At 43.1% G+C, this 17,302-nt stretch overlaps 1 protein-coding gene across 2 annotated transcripts in view; it reads right to left on the bottom strand.

Annotated features, from left to right (window-relative positions):
* The window catches only part of LOC139469630 (neuronal acetylcholine receptor subunit beta-3-like), a 101,493-nt gene that overhangs the window by 22,789 nt on the left and 61,402 nt on the right, over positions 1–17,302 (bottom strand). For both annotated transcript variants that reach the window (XM_071251856.1, XM_071251854.1), the window contains exons 3-4: positions 9,818–10,161; positions 3,681–3,790 (exon numbers count right to left, since the gene is read on the bottom strand). In XM_071251856.1, the coding sequence (XP_071107957.1) occupies positions 3,681–3,790; positions 9,818–10,161 (454 nt within the window). The remainder of the gene's footprint in view (positions 1–3,680; positions 3,791–9,817; positions 10,162–17,302) is intronic.

Genomic DNA, 17,302 nt, shown 5'->3' with positions numbered 1-17,302 from the left:
GCGGATAGAATAGTGCCAACGAGTGGGATGTGTAATACAGTTTAAACAATAATTGAGTTTGTGTGTGTGTGTGAAATTATTGCTTAAAATCCCGTCTTAGAAGTCAGGGCGAGAATTGATAGTGAAGTTGACAGTCATATTTACAATGCGTTGAATACCAGAATATGTTGTCGACATCTTCACTGTCAACATCGCCGTTACAATATAGACACAAACTAATTAAACTTATTCCACCTTGTGTATAAAGTCTCCCAAATAAATACTTTTCCCATCATATGGACTCATACCAATGTGCAGCAAAAGCCATTTCACTCTTTTACACAAATTTAACAGCGTCATATTTCGCAATATATGGACAATTCTCAACATCGGCGTGTTATGACTGTTATGTGATTGCTTTCCGTTCGCGCGTGTGTCATGCCGATACTGTGTCTACAGCGTTAAATAGGTCTACAATACGCATACGTGCACACCGGTATATTTACCAAGGTTAAACGTTGATATCAACATAGAACACAGGTCGGTTATAATTATTTCCCTTCACATTGTACAGATCATACGGCAGTTGAACTGCGTGCAGTTGGCCTCATCAAAACCATGTGTACACAACGTCCACAATGGAAGGAGGTTCACGCGTGTATCTTTCAGTCTTACACAACGTACATTTTGGCTCACAGTGGCATGTACTTAATAGATTTACATCTCCCTCGCTATACGTGACAGAACACCGATAGGTACTTGTCCCTTCCTTTTCGATTAAACAATCATGCATCCCTTTCATCTAAAATGATAGACTTGGATATCTGGGTTGAGTGGAGGTTATGTGTATCTAGTTGTGAATAGAATATAGTCAATAATATATGAGATAGTTTTGCGTGAATCGTCACAAGCTGATGCTTCAGGCATGCCTCCTCTAAAACCCTCACCGTGGCAAACATTGCATAACTTACACTAACCTCACCTGAATAAACCACACTGACAGCACCTACTGTATAACCACACTGATCAGATCTACTGTATAACTCACACTGACAACACCAACTATATAACTCCCACTGACAACACCTACTGTATAACTCACACTGACAACACCTACTGTATAACCATAGTGACAACACCTACTTTATAACTCACAATGACAAAACCTACTGTTTCACCACACTGACCAAATCTGTTGTATAACTCACACTGACAACACCTACTGTATAACTCACACTCACAACACCTACTGTATAACTCACACTGACAACACCTACTGTTTCACCACACTGACCACATCTGTTGTATAACTCACACTGACAACACCTACTGTTTCACCATAGTGACAACACCTACTGTATAACTCACACTGACAACACCTTCTGTATAACCACACTGACCAGGTCTATTGTATAACTCACATTGACAACACCTACTGTATAACTCACACTGACAACACCTACTGTATAACCACACTTATCACATCGGTTGTATAAGTCGCACTGACAACACCTACAGTATAACTCCCACTGACAACACCTACAGTATAACTCCCACTGACAACACCTACAGTATAACTCACACTGACAATAACTACTGTATAACTCACACTGACAACACCTACTGTATAACTCACACTGACAACACCTACTGTATAACTCACACTGACAACACCTACTGTATCGCTCACACTGACAACACCTACTGTATAACTCACACTGACAACACCTACAGTATAACTCACACTGACAACACCTACAGTATAACTCACACTGACAAAACCTACTGTATAACTCACACTGACAAAACCTACTGTATAACTCACACTGACCACATCTGTTGTATAACTCACACTGACCACATCTGTTGTATAACTCACACTGACAACACCTACTGTATAACTCACACTGACAACACCTACTGTATAACCACACTGACAGCACCTACTGTATAACTCACACTGACAACACCTACTGTATAACTCACACTGACAAAACCTACTGTATAACTCACACTGACAAAACCTACTGTATAACTCACACTGACCACATCTGTTGTATAACTCACACTGACCACATCTGTTGTATAACTCACACTGACAACAACTACTGTACAACTCACACTGACAACACCTACTGTATAACTCACACTGACAACACCTACTGTATAACTCACACTGACCATACCTACTGCAGAACTAACAACGATCACACCCTTTAAAACAAAAGTGGACTAGGGAAAATCTGCCGTATGAAGACGCGCGGTTTCTTTAAACTGGTTGTTACCACCCTCATCCCTCACCCCATTGACCTACACACATATCAAGGGAACCCAGCAGAATTCCATGAGAAAAAACATAAATGCCACTATCTTCAGCAGACACAATCGCATCAACTTCCAATCACCTTAATTAAACAAAATTATGGCAAAGCCACCTTCTAGAAAATAATCCAGAGGTTCCGTATTCTACCTTTTCTGAACTATATCCTGAGATAACCCACGAAGGAAGAGATGTTGTAGCTGCTATAGTCACTCTACTCACAACATCCCTCTGGAAGAAGCGTTAGATGACCTTCGCATGGAAACCACATCAATCATCTAGAAAGTAGATACACCGTTGACAACATCGTCCAGTTGGCAGCCAGCTGTTCCAGGAACTAGGACGGTAAGATGTATCAGCAGGTTCCTGATCTTTCTCTAGGATCACCACTGTCCCTAGCAATCACCGACCGCACGAGAGCGTCCCAGCGTCACTAACCCCTATGTCGGTACAGGGAGGTTGATGTCACCTCCATTATCTGTGACTTTCACCCATCCGATGAGGTATTCCATATCGTGACCTCTCCACGACCCAGACAATGCCAGAATAGGCACCAAACCAGGCGTCACCTTCTCATCAGACAAAACATTTACAACGCCAGTGGAAACAGCACCCACAAAAGGAACCCCAACCAAGAACTGTGTCTTTCAACAAGTGATTGAGAGGGCAACTGTTCAGCTTCCAAAGCAGACAAAGCACACCCAAAGAACACAAAACTACTGACAAAGCTGTTATTCTTCAATGGTTAACCACCATCCAACGTCGGAGGTAGAGGAAGGTGCAAAGAGTCATGGACATGAGACAAACCAAGAACACCGTGATTCGAGATCAACGCGTACTATACAACTATATATACATCTATATATTGCATGAGACCTATATAACAATATGAGCCTTTGTACTCAATCCCATGGGGCTTCTAGGTTAGAAGTGGTTCTAGATGAGTGAGTGAGTGAGTGAGTGAGTGAGTGAGTGAGTGAGTATGGTTTTACGCCGCTTTAGCAATATTCCAGCAATATCACGGCGGGGGACACCAGAAATGGGCTTCACACATTGTACCCATGTCGGGAATCGAACCCGGGTCTTCGGCGTGACGAGCGAACGCTTTAACCACTAGGCTACCCGACCACCCCGTTCTAGATTAGAAGTGGTTCTAGGTTAAAGTGGTTCTCGCCAACCTAAGAGATGATGTTTTGGAACAGATCTGGCTCGGGGACCTGATAGCGCGTCCTCGGACCTCCGCTTCGTGTGATGGTAAGAACATATCGAACAATACTTCGCAAACACAAGTATTACCTGGTGCCCTAGTATATATGGCTATACTTTTCTAGTAGCCAGCAGCTATACCTCTACTGTTCTAGTAGCCAGCAGCTATACTTACAAGTTGTACAGCAGTATGTCAGGGAGCCAGATCTTCTTTGAGGGAACCCGGATGTTGTCGATTTCATCGTGCTCTGTTCTGTTCCACGATAACAAAACATCTGTCCATTTCTGTAAGTTGAAATAATACCGATTTAGTATATACTAGTATGCATACAGGCAGAACATTGTAGTGACACTACCATAGATACGGAGGCTGGAAGACAGGCAGACTAAGTGCGAAAGACAAATAGTAGCAAAAGGACTAGGCATAACGGAACACAAGGTTATGTATTATTATCGGGTTATATGTAGGAAAAACTTGATAGCTGGAACCTGTGTTTGTTTGTTTGTTTGTTTGTTTGTTTGTTTGTTTGTTTAACGCTGCACTCAGCAATATTCTAGGTATATGACAGCGGTCTGTAAATAATCGAGTCTGGACTGTAATTATGAGCATCGATCCACGCAATTGGGATACGATGACATGCATCAACCAAGTCAGCGAGCATGACCACCCGTTGGTCGCCTCTTATAACAAACATAATCGCCTTTTATGGCAAGCATGGGGTTACTGAAGACCTATTCTGACCTGGAGGTTCACGGGTAGGCACCTGTAGTAATACTGGTGGTGATATGTCGCAATAACTAGACATTACGCACCCGAAGTAACATTCGTTGTTTATATGTATCGGCAATATGTGGACTATGTGTGGAAATAACACCTGTTTCCATGGAAACCTTTATGGTCTCTCATACTAATATAACACAAACGGATATTATTATCGTTAGGTACATAATCTCTAGGGAACCAGTGTGACACGTCACGCAATGCATCCACGTGACGGATGCATTGAATGCTAAACAAGGATACCACACGAGCTGCAAACAATCTGACACGTGAATGCGTTGTTATCAAACAGGCCGAAACCGTTCTGCACTTGCATGTCAGTCAACAGTGCGATGCTGGTACATCAAGACAGCCAGCAATCTATGCCTCAGACCACACTAGATTTAGATCAGGTGTCACGTGACTGACATTAGAACGAGACAGCGTGGTGGAGTGCCAGGACAGGAGCTTCATTAGTATAGGTTAGACGGTTTTCAATCAGACATATGGTGCTGCTTCACCGTCAGACAAGGTAGTAGCTTCACGTCATACAAGGTAGTAGCTTCATCAGACAAGGTAGTAGTTTCATCAGACAGGGTAGTAGCTTTACGTCAGACAGGGTAGTAGCTTTACGTCAGACAGGGTAGTAGCTTCAAGTCAGACAGGGTAGGAACTTCAACATCAGACAGGGTAGCAGCTTCACGTCAGACAGGGTAGTAGCTTCACGTCTGACAGGGTAGTAGCGTCACGTCAGACAGGATAGTAGCTTCATCAGACAGGGTAGTAGCTTCATCAGTCAGGTTAGTAGCTTCATTTGACAGGGTAGTAGCATTACGTCAGACAGGGTAGTAGCTTTACGTCAGAGAGGGTAGTAACTTCATCGGTCAGGTTAGTAGCTTCATTTGACAGGGTAGTAGCTTTACGTCTGACAGGGTAGTAACTTCAACATCAGACATGGTAGTAGCTTCAACATCAGACAGGTCAGTAGCTTCATTTGACAGGGTAGTAGCGTCACGTGAGACAGTGTAGTAGCTTTACGTCAGACAGGGTAGTAGCTTCACGTCAGACAGGGTAGTAGCTTTACGTCTGACAGAGTAGTAGCTTCATCAGTCAGGTTAGTAGCTTCATTTGACAGGGTAGCAGCATTACGTCAGACAGGGTAGTAGCTTTATGTCAGACAGGGTAGTAGCTTCCTGTCAGACAGGGTAATAGCTTCACGCCTGAGAGGGTAGTAGCTTCATCAGTCAGGGTAGTAGTTTCATTTGACAGGGTAGTCTGCTTCACCATCAGACAGGGTAGTAGCTTCACGTTATACAAGATAGTACAAGATAGTAGCTTCATCAGACAGGGTAGTAGCTTTACATCAGATAGGGTAGTAGCTTCACGTCAGACAGGGTAGTAGCTTCACGTCAGACAGGGTAGGAACTTCGACATCAGACAGGGTAGCAGCTTCACGTCAGACAGGGTAGTACCTTCACGTCTGACAGGGTAGTAGTGTCACGTCAGACAGGGTAGTAGCTTCATCAGACAGTGTAGTAGCTTTACATCAGACAGGGTAGTAGCTTCATCAGACAGGGTAGTAGCTTTACGTCTGACAGGGTATTAGTTTCACGTCAGGCAGGGTAGTAGCTTCACATGAGACAGAGTACTAGCTTCACGTCTGACAGGGTAGTAGCTTCATGTCAGACAGGGTAGTAACTTCAATATCAGACAGGGTAGTAACTTCAACATCAGACAGGGTAGGAGCTTCATTTGACAGGGTAGTAGCTTTATCAGTCAGACAGGGTAGTAGCTTTGCGTCAGAGAGGGTGGTAGCTTCACGTCAGACAGGGTAGTAGCTTCCCGTCTGAGAGGGTAGTAGCGTTATCAGTCAGGGTAGTAGCTTCATTTGACAGGGTAGTAGCTTTACGTCAGACAGGGAAGAAGTTTCATCAGTCAGGGTAGTAGCTTCAACATCAGACAGGATAGGAGCTTCATTTGACAGGGTAGTAGCTTTACGTCAGACAGGGTAGAACCTTCATCAGACAGGGTAGTAGCTTTACGTCAGACAGGGTAGTAGCTTCAACATCAGACAGGGAAGTAGCTTCATCAGACAGAGTAGTAGCTACATCAGACAGAGTAGGAGCTTCAACATCAGACAGGGTAGTAGCTTCACGCCTGAGAGGGTAGTAGCTTCAACATCAGACAGGGTAGTAGCTTCATTTGACAGGGTAGTAGCTTTACGTCAGACAGGGAAGAAGTTTCATCAGACAGGGTAGTAGCTTCAACATCAGACAGGGTAGGAGCTTCATTTGACAGGGTAGTAGCTTTACGTCAGACAGGGAAGAATCTTCATCAGACAGGGTAGTAGCTTCAACATCAGACAGGGAAGTAGTTTCATCAGACAGGGTAGTAGCTTTACGTCAGACAGGGTAATAGCTTCATGTCTGACAGGGTAGAACCTTTATTTGACAGGGTAGTAGCTTCATCAGACAGGGTAGTAGCTTCAACATCAGACAGGGGAAGTAGCTTCACGTCAGACAGGGTAGTAGCTTTACGTCAGAAAGGGTAGTAGCTTCACGTCAGAGAGGATAGTAGCTTCACGCCTGAGAGGGTAGTAGCTTCATCAGTCAGGGTAGTAGCTTCATTTGACAGGGTAGTAGCTTTACGTCAGACAGGGAAGAAGTTTCATCAGTCAGGGTAGTAGCTTTAACATCAGACAGGGTAGGAGCTTCATTTGACAGGGTAGTAGCTTTACGTCAGACATTGTAGAACCTTCATCAGACAGGGTAGTAGCTTCACGTCAGACAGGGTAGTAGCTTCATCAGACAGGGTAGTAGCTTCAACATCAGACAGGGAAGTAGCTTCACGTCTGACAGGGTAGTAGCTTTACGTCAGACATTGTAGAACCTTCATCAGACAGGGTAGTAGCTTCAACATCAGACAGGGAAGTAGCTTCATCAGACAGGGTAGTAGCTTCAACATCAGACAGGTTAGTAGCTTCACGTCTGACAGGGTAGTAGCTTCATGTCTGACAGGGTAGTAGCTTCACGTCTGACATTGTAGAACCTTCATTTGACAGGGTAGTAGCTTCATCAGACAGGGTAGTAGCTTCAACATCAGACAGGGGAAGTAGCTTCATCTGACAGGGTAGAGACTTTATCAGACAGGGTAGTAGGTTCATGTCAGACAGGGTAGTAGCTTCATTTGACAGGGTAGTAGCTTCATTTGACAGAGTAGTAGCTTTACGTCAGACGGAGTAGTAGCCTTACGTCTGGAAGGATAGAACCTTCATCAGACAGGGTAGTAGATTCATGTCAGACAGAGTAGTAGCTTCACGTCTGAAAGGGTATAACCCTTATCAGACAGGGTAGTAGCTTCACGTCAGACAGAGTAGTAGCTTCACGTCTTAAAGGGTAGAACCTTTATCAGACAGGGTAGTAGCTTCACGTCAGACAGGGTAGAACCTTCATCAGACAGGGCAGTAGCTTCAACATCAGACAGGGTGGTAGCTTCATAATCCGGCAACCATGGCGAAAACTTCAGAATCAGGCGAGGTGGTACCTTCAACCTTATCCAAAGCCTCGCCATAAAAAGGACAAGCAATAGCCGTACCATCAGACGTCAGTATTTGCATACGGACCGAGATGTGCCGGAGTTACAGCCCCCTTGAGGACATGTTTTCATCAACATGGCCAAACCAAATTGCTTCGTAACAGCTATATTCAGGAGGAATGACCTACAACTAACACATAACCAACGCGTTTGATTCTAGACAGATTGCCACTGACACCACAAATTTAGAGACTGATAGTTTTAGTTTTCGTAAGTATGACATGCATATTGAAGGGTTCTGAAAACGGGGATGGAATCAATACGGCCGACCCTGTACTGACACTATCACGGACGCTATGTGGATATTTAATCCCAACAATATCATGCAAGTATTTCTGTTATAGCTTGTTTGGCTCGCACCATCTCCAATGAAGACAAGCCACACCAACCACAACAGATCTGGAAATAACTTCGCTACAGGTTGCCGAATTCAATACACAACGAGATCGATGACTAAAATGTTTTCCAAAACCATGTGTCAACTATTGGGAAGGTTGGTTTTACATCGATAATGCAATGTTGCCATTTAGATGCGAGGGGTGATTGATAAGTTCTGAGACTGACATAGAAAGATTTGACCTGATGACATTCAAATTATTAAGTTTTCAACATAATCCCCTTCCACATTCATACACTTTTGCAGGCAAAATCCAAAGTTTGTAGATGTATTTACCCTACATGCCCAAAAAGTTCTCCACAGCTGCTGTAACGTCGTATTTCGAGTCGAAATGGGTTCCGAAAAGAGCTTTCTTCATGTTTGGGAACAGATTCTCCAGATCAGGAGAATAAAGTGGTTGCTGAGGGAGTTCCAAGCCACTCTCACGGTTTGAAGCAACGACAATGACTGATTTGTGCACTGGCGTATTGTGTTGGTGGCAGGACACACATTTTCTTAGCTTTCCACGTCTCTTCGTCTTAATTTCATTCCGCAATTGCCCCAAACCTGCAGCATTACGTTTTCTTTTGTCTGGCCCTTTGGAAGTATCCATCACAGTGACACCCTCGGCATCTCAGAACACAGACGCCATGACCTTGCCAGCTGAAGGGACAGTCGGTACACTATTTTGATTGTTGTTTGGACTCATTGTTCAAAGATCACAAGCCCATGCTAATTGCACTGACTTTTGTTTTGTGGCTATCCATCTATGACATCTTGTAATGTTCACAACAAAAGATTTCACTGTCACGCAGTTCCTCTTAATGTGATGTTCAGAAACTAAATTAATTTCCAGAAAAGTTCAATCATATCACCTTTAACTGATCCTAGATCCCTTGGCATGCAAAGGTTAAGCACTTAACATGCAACTATCACTTGACAAGAAAGTTGTTCAGGTTATTAAGTACAGGTCAAACATCCAACATGAGCTTGTGTCTCTACTGGACAAAACGCCATCAACATGACCACCGTCGATGGTGAGTTTGTCTACCTCTTGGTAATCTTCCCCAAAATTATTACACTTATATAGCAACGCGCGCGCGTGTGCGTGCGTGCGTGCGTGCGTGTTGCCCGTAGCTTGCACTAGCTTTTATTAGTCCGGGCTTATGTCGAATTTATAGTGTTCAGATACCATGGCGCAGTTTAACATGAATACCCCACTCAGACACAGTAAATCAACTCCGAGCCCACCAGTCCCACTTTGGGCCCATAATGCCGAGCGCCAGGCATACTAACAACAAGTATCATCTTTAAACATTTCTTGGTTTGACGCGGCTGGGAATCGAACCCCAGACCATCCGTTATCCGGGCGGACGTTCTTCGACCAGACCACGGAGGCGGTCGTATTTATGTATCTGTCAGGAATAGATCTAGAAGGCTACACATACGTTATGCACAATCTAGCAAATCAATTTTTCTGACCTTCTTGTGCAGGGGACTACATTGTCATATGGAAGAATATTGTATTATCACTCTACAGAAACACAAAACAATAATAAAGCACATAGAAACTATTACTTACATAGTGATACCATATATTTGTTTTCAGTACTTGGTTTGTTTCGTCTACGTCTAGAATCTGTATGAGTGAAAGGCCAAAGTAAACGGTGAGGTTGTCGTTAGTGTGTATCACCGGTCGACCCACTCGTCCCTGGCGTTCGTAACGCTCCAATAACTTTTTAATGAGGATTTTCTCAGTCGATATTGCCTGCTTAGGTGGAAGGTGCAGGGGAAACCGCTCCACGCTGCGTTCGTGTACGCTGTTCTTCACTGGCACCCCACTGCTGTTCTGTAGTTGGTCCTCTACACTCTCCCTGGATTGAGATGCCGGGTCGTCTATGCCGCCCTGTCCTTCTGTGGGCCTCACTGAAACACGAGAATAATACATCTGTCTACATGACTCGAAGATAGATGAGGAACAGGATTAAGAGTTTTGACTGTCTTGATTACATATTGGAAAACGTTGTTTGACACAGGTTGTACATACACAGACACACATCCAAACACACATGCATATAGACACACAGACAAACAGACAAACATATGCACGCACGCGCACGCGCACCATCACATACAGGCACATGTACACACTATCGCACACACACAAACACAACACACACACAAACTACAGACACACACATACCGGAGGCACATACACAAACACAGACAAGCATACAAACAAACATGCATACAGACACACAGACAAACATATGCACGCACACACACACGCACCAACACATACACATACACGTACAAACTATCACACACACACACATATTCAAACACACACACAACAAACACACACACACACACAAACACACACACAAACACACACACACACACACACACACAAACACACACTAACACACACTAAAACTAACACACTAACACACCATATTAAACCCGAAGTTTGATTTTCGGGGGTATGGGAGTGGAACAATGGAATTTCTTGGGCAGACAATGTATTTTTTTTCAAGATGTTTCTGCGATAAAATGCCAGCACAATCGATTATGTGTTTGGCAGACATTTCTTATGAACATAGGAAGGAGTTTGTCGCTTTTATTTTGATGTCACATTAGTCGTACAGGACCATTTTCGTAGTCACGTTAGTGGTTCGGAACAATTGCTTGTAGTCACATCAGATTTTCAGAACCATGGCTTGTAGCCACGTTAGTCTTTTGGAGTTATCGCTTGTAGTCACGTCAGTCTTTAATAGGTATCACTTGTAGTCACGTTAGTCTTTCAGAGTTATCACTTGTAGAAGTCACGTTAGTCTTTTAGAGCTATCACTTGTAGTAGTCACGTTAGTCTTTTAGAGTTATTGCTAGTAGTCACGTTAGTCTTTTATAGTTATCACTTGCAGTCACGTTAGTCTTTTAGAGTTATCGCTTGTAGTCACGTTAGTATTTCAGGGTTATCACTTGTAGTCACGTTAGTCTTTCAGTATCATGGCTTGTAGTCACGTTAGTCTTTCAGAACCATGACTTCTAGTCACGTTAGTCTTTCAGAACCATGGCTTCTAGTCACGTTAGTCTTTCAGAACCATGGCTTGTAGTCACGTTAGTCTTTCAGTATCATGGCTTGTAGTCACGTTAGTCTTTCAGTATCATGGCTTGTAGTCACGTTAGTCTTTCAGAACCATGGCTTGTAGTCACGTTAGTCTTTCAGTATCATGGCTTGTAGTCACGTTAGTCCTTCAGAATCATGGCTTCTAGTCTCGTTAGTCTTTCAGAACCCTGACTTGTAGACACGTTGGTCTTACAGTACCTTGATGGCTCTTAATCACGACAGTTGTGCAGATCCATGGCTCGTAGACACGTAAATCCTACTTGTTTGTTTCACTCACATCATATATGTCTTAATAGCTTTCAGAAACATGTCCCACAAATCATGTTATCCACCAAACCTCATGATCAATTACTAGAGCCTGGTTCAGAGTGTCATATCTCGTTAATCTACAGAGCCAATATTATCTGACCACCATCGGCATGTCGTTACAGAAGCTGTCGAATAAAGCTATTATTTACATCAAACGTGGCACAATCAGAGCATTGTCTGTTATGCACGTCACAAACATGTTTAACATCGATGTGCGCCCACCAAATCTTTGGGAGCACCACTGGCCCAGGCGTCAAATGCACCGCAATTCGCTGTTCAGAGTTGCGTCCATTGGGCACGCCAGAAACCTAAGATCGTGGGTTCAAATCCCGGTTCGCCCCGGTTATGTATTTGAGTGTGGCAGCAACATACCAAAGTGGTAAACTTGTTAGACCTGCATCACTTCGGACTTTGCTCCCACATTAATCGGACGCGCGGGGATATTACTGAAATACTGTTAAAAGCGTCGGTAAACTCACTCACTCACAAAATCTGTCATTTAGTATGACAGACGACCCTCAACATTATTACAATGCCTTATCTCCATTCAACCACGCGTCAATCCAAACAAAACTATGGCAGCCATACTTGCATTGATTATGTTCTGATCAATAGTCCCATTTATGAGGGGCGGTCGGGTAGTCTAGTGATTAAAGCGTTCGCTCGTCACGCCGAAGACCCGGGTTCGATTCCCGACATGGGTACAATGTATGAAGCCCATTTCTGGTGTCCCCCGCCGTGATATTGCTAGAATACTACTAAAAGCGGTATAAAATCAAACTCACTCACTCACTCCTGTTTATGGAGAACATTGTAAAAATCATGCATTCCAGTGCAGGAATAATGATAAGTAGTAATATAAGAGTGGCTTATAAATACCACATGCCAGTTTTGAAGACCCATTTAAGTCATCCTGGTATGGAAGACCCACATTTCAGTCATGGAGTTTTGAAGACTCACATTCAGTCTTGCTAGTATTGAAGACCCACATTTCAGTCTTGCTAGTATTGAAGACCCACATTTCAGTCTTGCTGATAAGTGTTGGAAACCTAATAGAAATAATATTATTCATCCAGAAATAACATTAAGTTCTATATAATAAAGCTACTCTTTAGCAACTGAAAACTTCGCACATTATCTAAATTTAACGTTTAAAAAAGACTTTGTTAATATAAGAGTGGCTTATAAATACCACATGCCAATTTTGAAGACCCATTTAAGTCATCCTGGTATGGAAGACCAACATTTCAGTCATGGAGTTTTGAAGACTCACATTCAGTCATGCTAGTATTGAAGACCCACATTTCAGTCTTGCTAGTATTGAAGACCCACATTTCAGTCTTGCTAGTATTGAAGACCCACATTTCAGTCTTGCTAGTATTGAAGACCCACATTTCAGTCATGCTAGTATTGAAGACCTACATTTAAGTGATGTTGGTATTGAAGACCCACATTTCAGTCATGCTAGTATTGAAAACCCACATTCAGTCCTACTAGTATTGAAGACCCACATTTCAGTCTTGCTAGTATTGAAGACCCATATTCAGTCATGCTAGTATTGAAGACCCACATTTCAGTCATGCTAGCATTGAAGACCCACATTTCAGTCATGCTAGTATTGAAGACCCACATTTCAGTCTTGCTAGTATTGAAGACCCATATTCAATCATGCTAGTATTGAAGACCCACATTTCAGTCATGCTAGTATTGAAGACCCACATTTCAGTCATGCTAGTATTGAAGACCCATATTCAGTCATGCTAGTATTGAAGACCCATATTCAGTCATGCTAGTATTGAAGACCCACATTTCAGTCATGCTAGTATTGAAGACCCACATTTCAGTCATGCTAGTATTGAAGACCCACATTTCAGTCATGCTAGTATTGAAGACCCACATTTCAGTCATGCTAGTATTGAAGACCCACATTTCAGTCTTGCTAGTATTGAAGACCCACATTTCAGTCTTGCTAGTATTGAAGACCCACATTTCAGTCTTGCTAGTATTGAAGACCCACATTTCAGTCATGCTAGTATTGAAGACCCATATTCAGTCTTGCTAGTATTGAAGACCCACATTTCAGTCTTGCTAGTATTGAAGACCCACATTTCAGTCTTGCTAGTATTGAAGACCCACATTTCAGTCTTGCTAGTATTGAAGACCCACATTTCAGTCTTGCTAGTATTGAAGACCCACATTTCAGTCATGCTAGTATTGAAGACCCACATTTCAGTCATGCTAGTATTGAAGACCCACATTTCAGTCTTGCTAGTATTGAAGACCCACATTTCAGTCTTGCTAGTATTGAAGACCCACATTTCAGTCATGCTATTAAATAACCTGATATCAAATGCCCTGGCAGAACTTCACGTGCACATATTCCTATTTACAAAACAAACTATCAGCAAGTACCGCGGACACGGGCGACTATATATATATCTATTATTCCTTCTTTTGATATTCGTCCTTTCGGAGTGTGTTTACATCGGAAACATCCGTCATCGTCCCGTTGATTTCTTTAGACAAGAAAGCTCATTTTTTTCTTATCGATCTGACCCAAACGGACCTTTTTTCCATTAAGATGTCTGCCGTTCAGTACACCTCGTGAATGTTGATCCTAGCTAGATAAAGTCAATAGACGAGGTATTCTTGTGAAATGTGCCCAGTTCTACCTCCGCTCCCCACATTTCACCTCGGGTTGAGAACTTCCTCTCTCTCTCAGCCTCCACCATCAAACATTCACCCTATCGCCTCCCTCCAGCAATTCAGCGACGAGCTCGCTGCTTGACGTTGCAGCTGGAGATGCTCTTAAGCCGCGGTAATAACCCCCAGCACACTCACGTAGAGTGTCGTTCGTATATATTGTGTTTGTATTGTGTGTTTTACACAACCATAGGTAGAGACGGTTATATGACTACAAGATGGAGCATGGGGACTTAATTTTTGCATTTATACACACTTGCGTAATAACCTATACAGATATTAGCCCTCATTTGGTTGCAAATGCCACTTGTCAGCGTCAAACCCACCACCAGCCGTCAGTAGATAATGTTAAGGAGCGTATAAATCATACATGCATTTCTCCTTTATTGTCGTGGCATGTGAAAGTACATAAGTACATAAGCATGGCTGGCATGTATAAACCAATGCTATTATCCCAGATTATGTGCGTCTCAAATAGTCCTTGGAACTTCCGATCGGGTAGGACATTAATGACGGAATCAATCCAATCCAAACTGTTGTATAACGATACGATACGCCGGCACACCAGAAGCACATTCGAAGATGTATTAATGTTAGTCGGAATGATAGAAATAGGATAGGCTATGCTGTAATGCACATTCGAAGATGTATTAATGTTAGTCGGAATGGTACAAACAGGATAGGATAGGCTATTACAGCATTAACATAGACTCTGTTCATGTTGTATAAGCAGAGACTATGGTATTACAGTATCAGAATAGAATCTGATCGTACAATATTAGCATAGACTCCGACATTGTATCATTAGCATTAACAATTCTTTTTTTTATCTGTTAGCGTGAGCACATATAATGTCATACGGTATTATCATAGACGGCGATCGTATTGTATTAGCGTGTGATGCTATGCTACAGTATTATCATAAACGACGACTGTATTCTATTAGTGTGTGATACTATGTTACATTAGTATAGTGAGTGAGTGAGTATGGTTTAACGCCGCTTTTAGCAATATTCTAGCAATATCACGGCGGGGGACACCAGAAATGTACATTAGTATAGACTACATCTTGACATATTGTCTTAGGACCCGTGAAAATCCGGGTTAGAATAGATCTTCAGCAACCCATGCTTGCCGGAAATACGAGAGGTGCGACTAACGGGATCGGGTGGCCAGGCTCGCTCACTGTCTTGGTTGATGCATGTCATCATATCCCAATTGCGTAGATCAATGTTCTTGATATCAATCACTTGATTGTGTGGAACAGACTCGATTATTTACAGACCGCCGTCATATAGCTGGAATATTGCTGAGTGCGGCGTTAAACAACAAACAAAACATGTTGTCTAAGCATAGATTGTGATCTTGCTGTATTAGCATAGACTATCATCTTACAATATCAACACTCAAGGACTCTGAGACATCATTGAATTTCAAATGTTGTGAGCAGGTCTTGTCTCGGACAAATCCAATTTTGATTTTGGAAGCCCCAATGTTTTTTTATACTAAAGTACATTTGAATGGTAGCCTCGTGCTCCGATGTATGTAAGTCTTGAAAAGCCGAGATTCATCAGACAGTGGATATTAGGTTTTAATTTAACTCCCGAGAGGCAGCAGCGACCTTCCCACAAGGCCTAACGTCAACGAGACAGCAAAGCTTGGGCCACATGGTGATAGAGTTTGGTCTTTATATGTGGAAGGACACCCCGAGGCATAAAGCTTGTAGACACCTACAAGACACTCAACAGACAGTTAAACGCTAGCCTGTATTGCCCTACCCTCAGTAAGCAGAGGTCTAACAACAAAAGTTGAGTAGGCTAGACGCCCTATTATACGAGTCAGGTGCCGGTATGTATAGGCCCAACCGAGGCCGAATTGGTCTGATCTCAAAGGTAAAAACGACTAGGGGTTATACCGTACCAGTAGACGCCGGCATGTATAGGCCCACCCTCAGACCACCTCACAGTACTAGATGGCCTGTATTGCCCTACCCGTAGCAAAAAAAGTAATGACTGCAAAGACACAGTAGAGGCGCCACCACACATGTCGACCAGTGATAAGAGTCCCACCCCACAGACAAAAGGAGCAGGCTTGTGTAGCCCCATCTTCATGAGGCAAGGGAGTTAACTGACTGTAAACGAACTAGGCGGGAATTATGGAGTTATATTTTGGCTGGACTAACGAGTCTTCAAACGAAATAGACATCCGGTTCATAAACAATATGGCGACTGACGTGCCGATTACGGTCGATTGCAGTTTTTGCATTTTGCAGAGCATTGTACTGTCAACTGAGCGCCGACAGATGTTTTCCAAATGTCTTCATGTTTTTAATCAAGGTGCTCAAGTGATTTGATTCTCTTCGCGAGGTAAGGCCCATTTTATTACAATAAAGATCTTGATCATCGATCAGATCGCCTTGACCGGGTGCCGCTATTTTGTTTGAAGAAAATGCAAGTGCAAGGAGAGGTTGAATCTGAAAGGAGGGACATAGAAGGGGCATAACTCGTATTTGTCACTGGTGGTGCTATGATCGAGCAACGAAATTCCAGCCTACTTCGGCAAGGGTGGATGTTTATAGTCAGTTAACTCCCTTGCCTCGGGAAGATGGCATAGTCCTACCGTGTGACAGTAGAGGTCTACCACACGGGACAGAAACAACTAGCATGTGTATTACTCCAGGAAAATGGACGGACCCCACCTTACAAACCAGTCCAGGTCGACCTTTATAGTGCCACACCAGGAGATAGCATGGGTCCCAGCCAGCAAGTCTCCATGCAATATAGTTAAGGCTGCCTGCCACTGTGATTGGACTCCAACGGTGGGCAAACATTTAGACTTCACTAATAAGTATCATGACACTTTGCCTGCAACGCTGTCGATCTACGCCTGCTCTTCCAACAGTGAATCGAACATGGTGGTTCAATA

The sequence above is a fragment of the Haliotis cracherodii genome, unplaced genomic scaffold (assembly GCF_022045235.1).
Source record: "Haliotis cracherodii isolate W230 unplaced genomic scaffold, xgHalCrac1.p SCAF_2, whole genome shotgun sequence".
In the NCBI taxonomy this organism is placed as follows: Eukaryota; Metazoa; Mollusca; class Gastropoda; order Lepetellida; family Haliotidae; genus Haliotis; species Haliotis cracherodii.
Note: the sequence above shows the minus strand (reverse complement) of the source record. Positions and strands in the feature narration are given on the sequence as shown.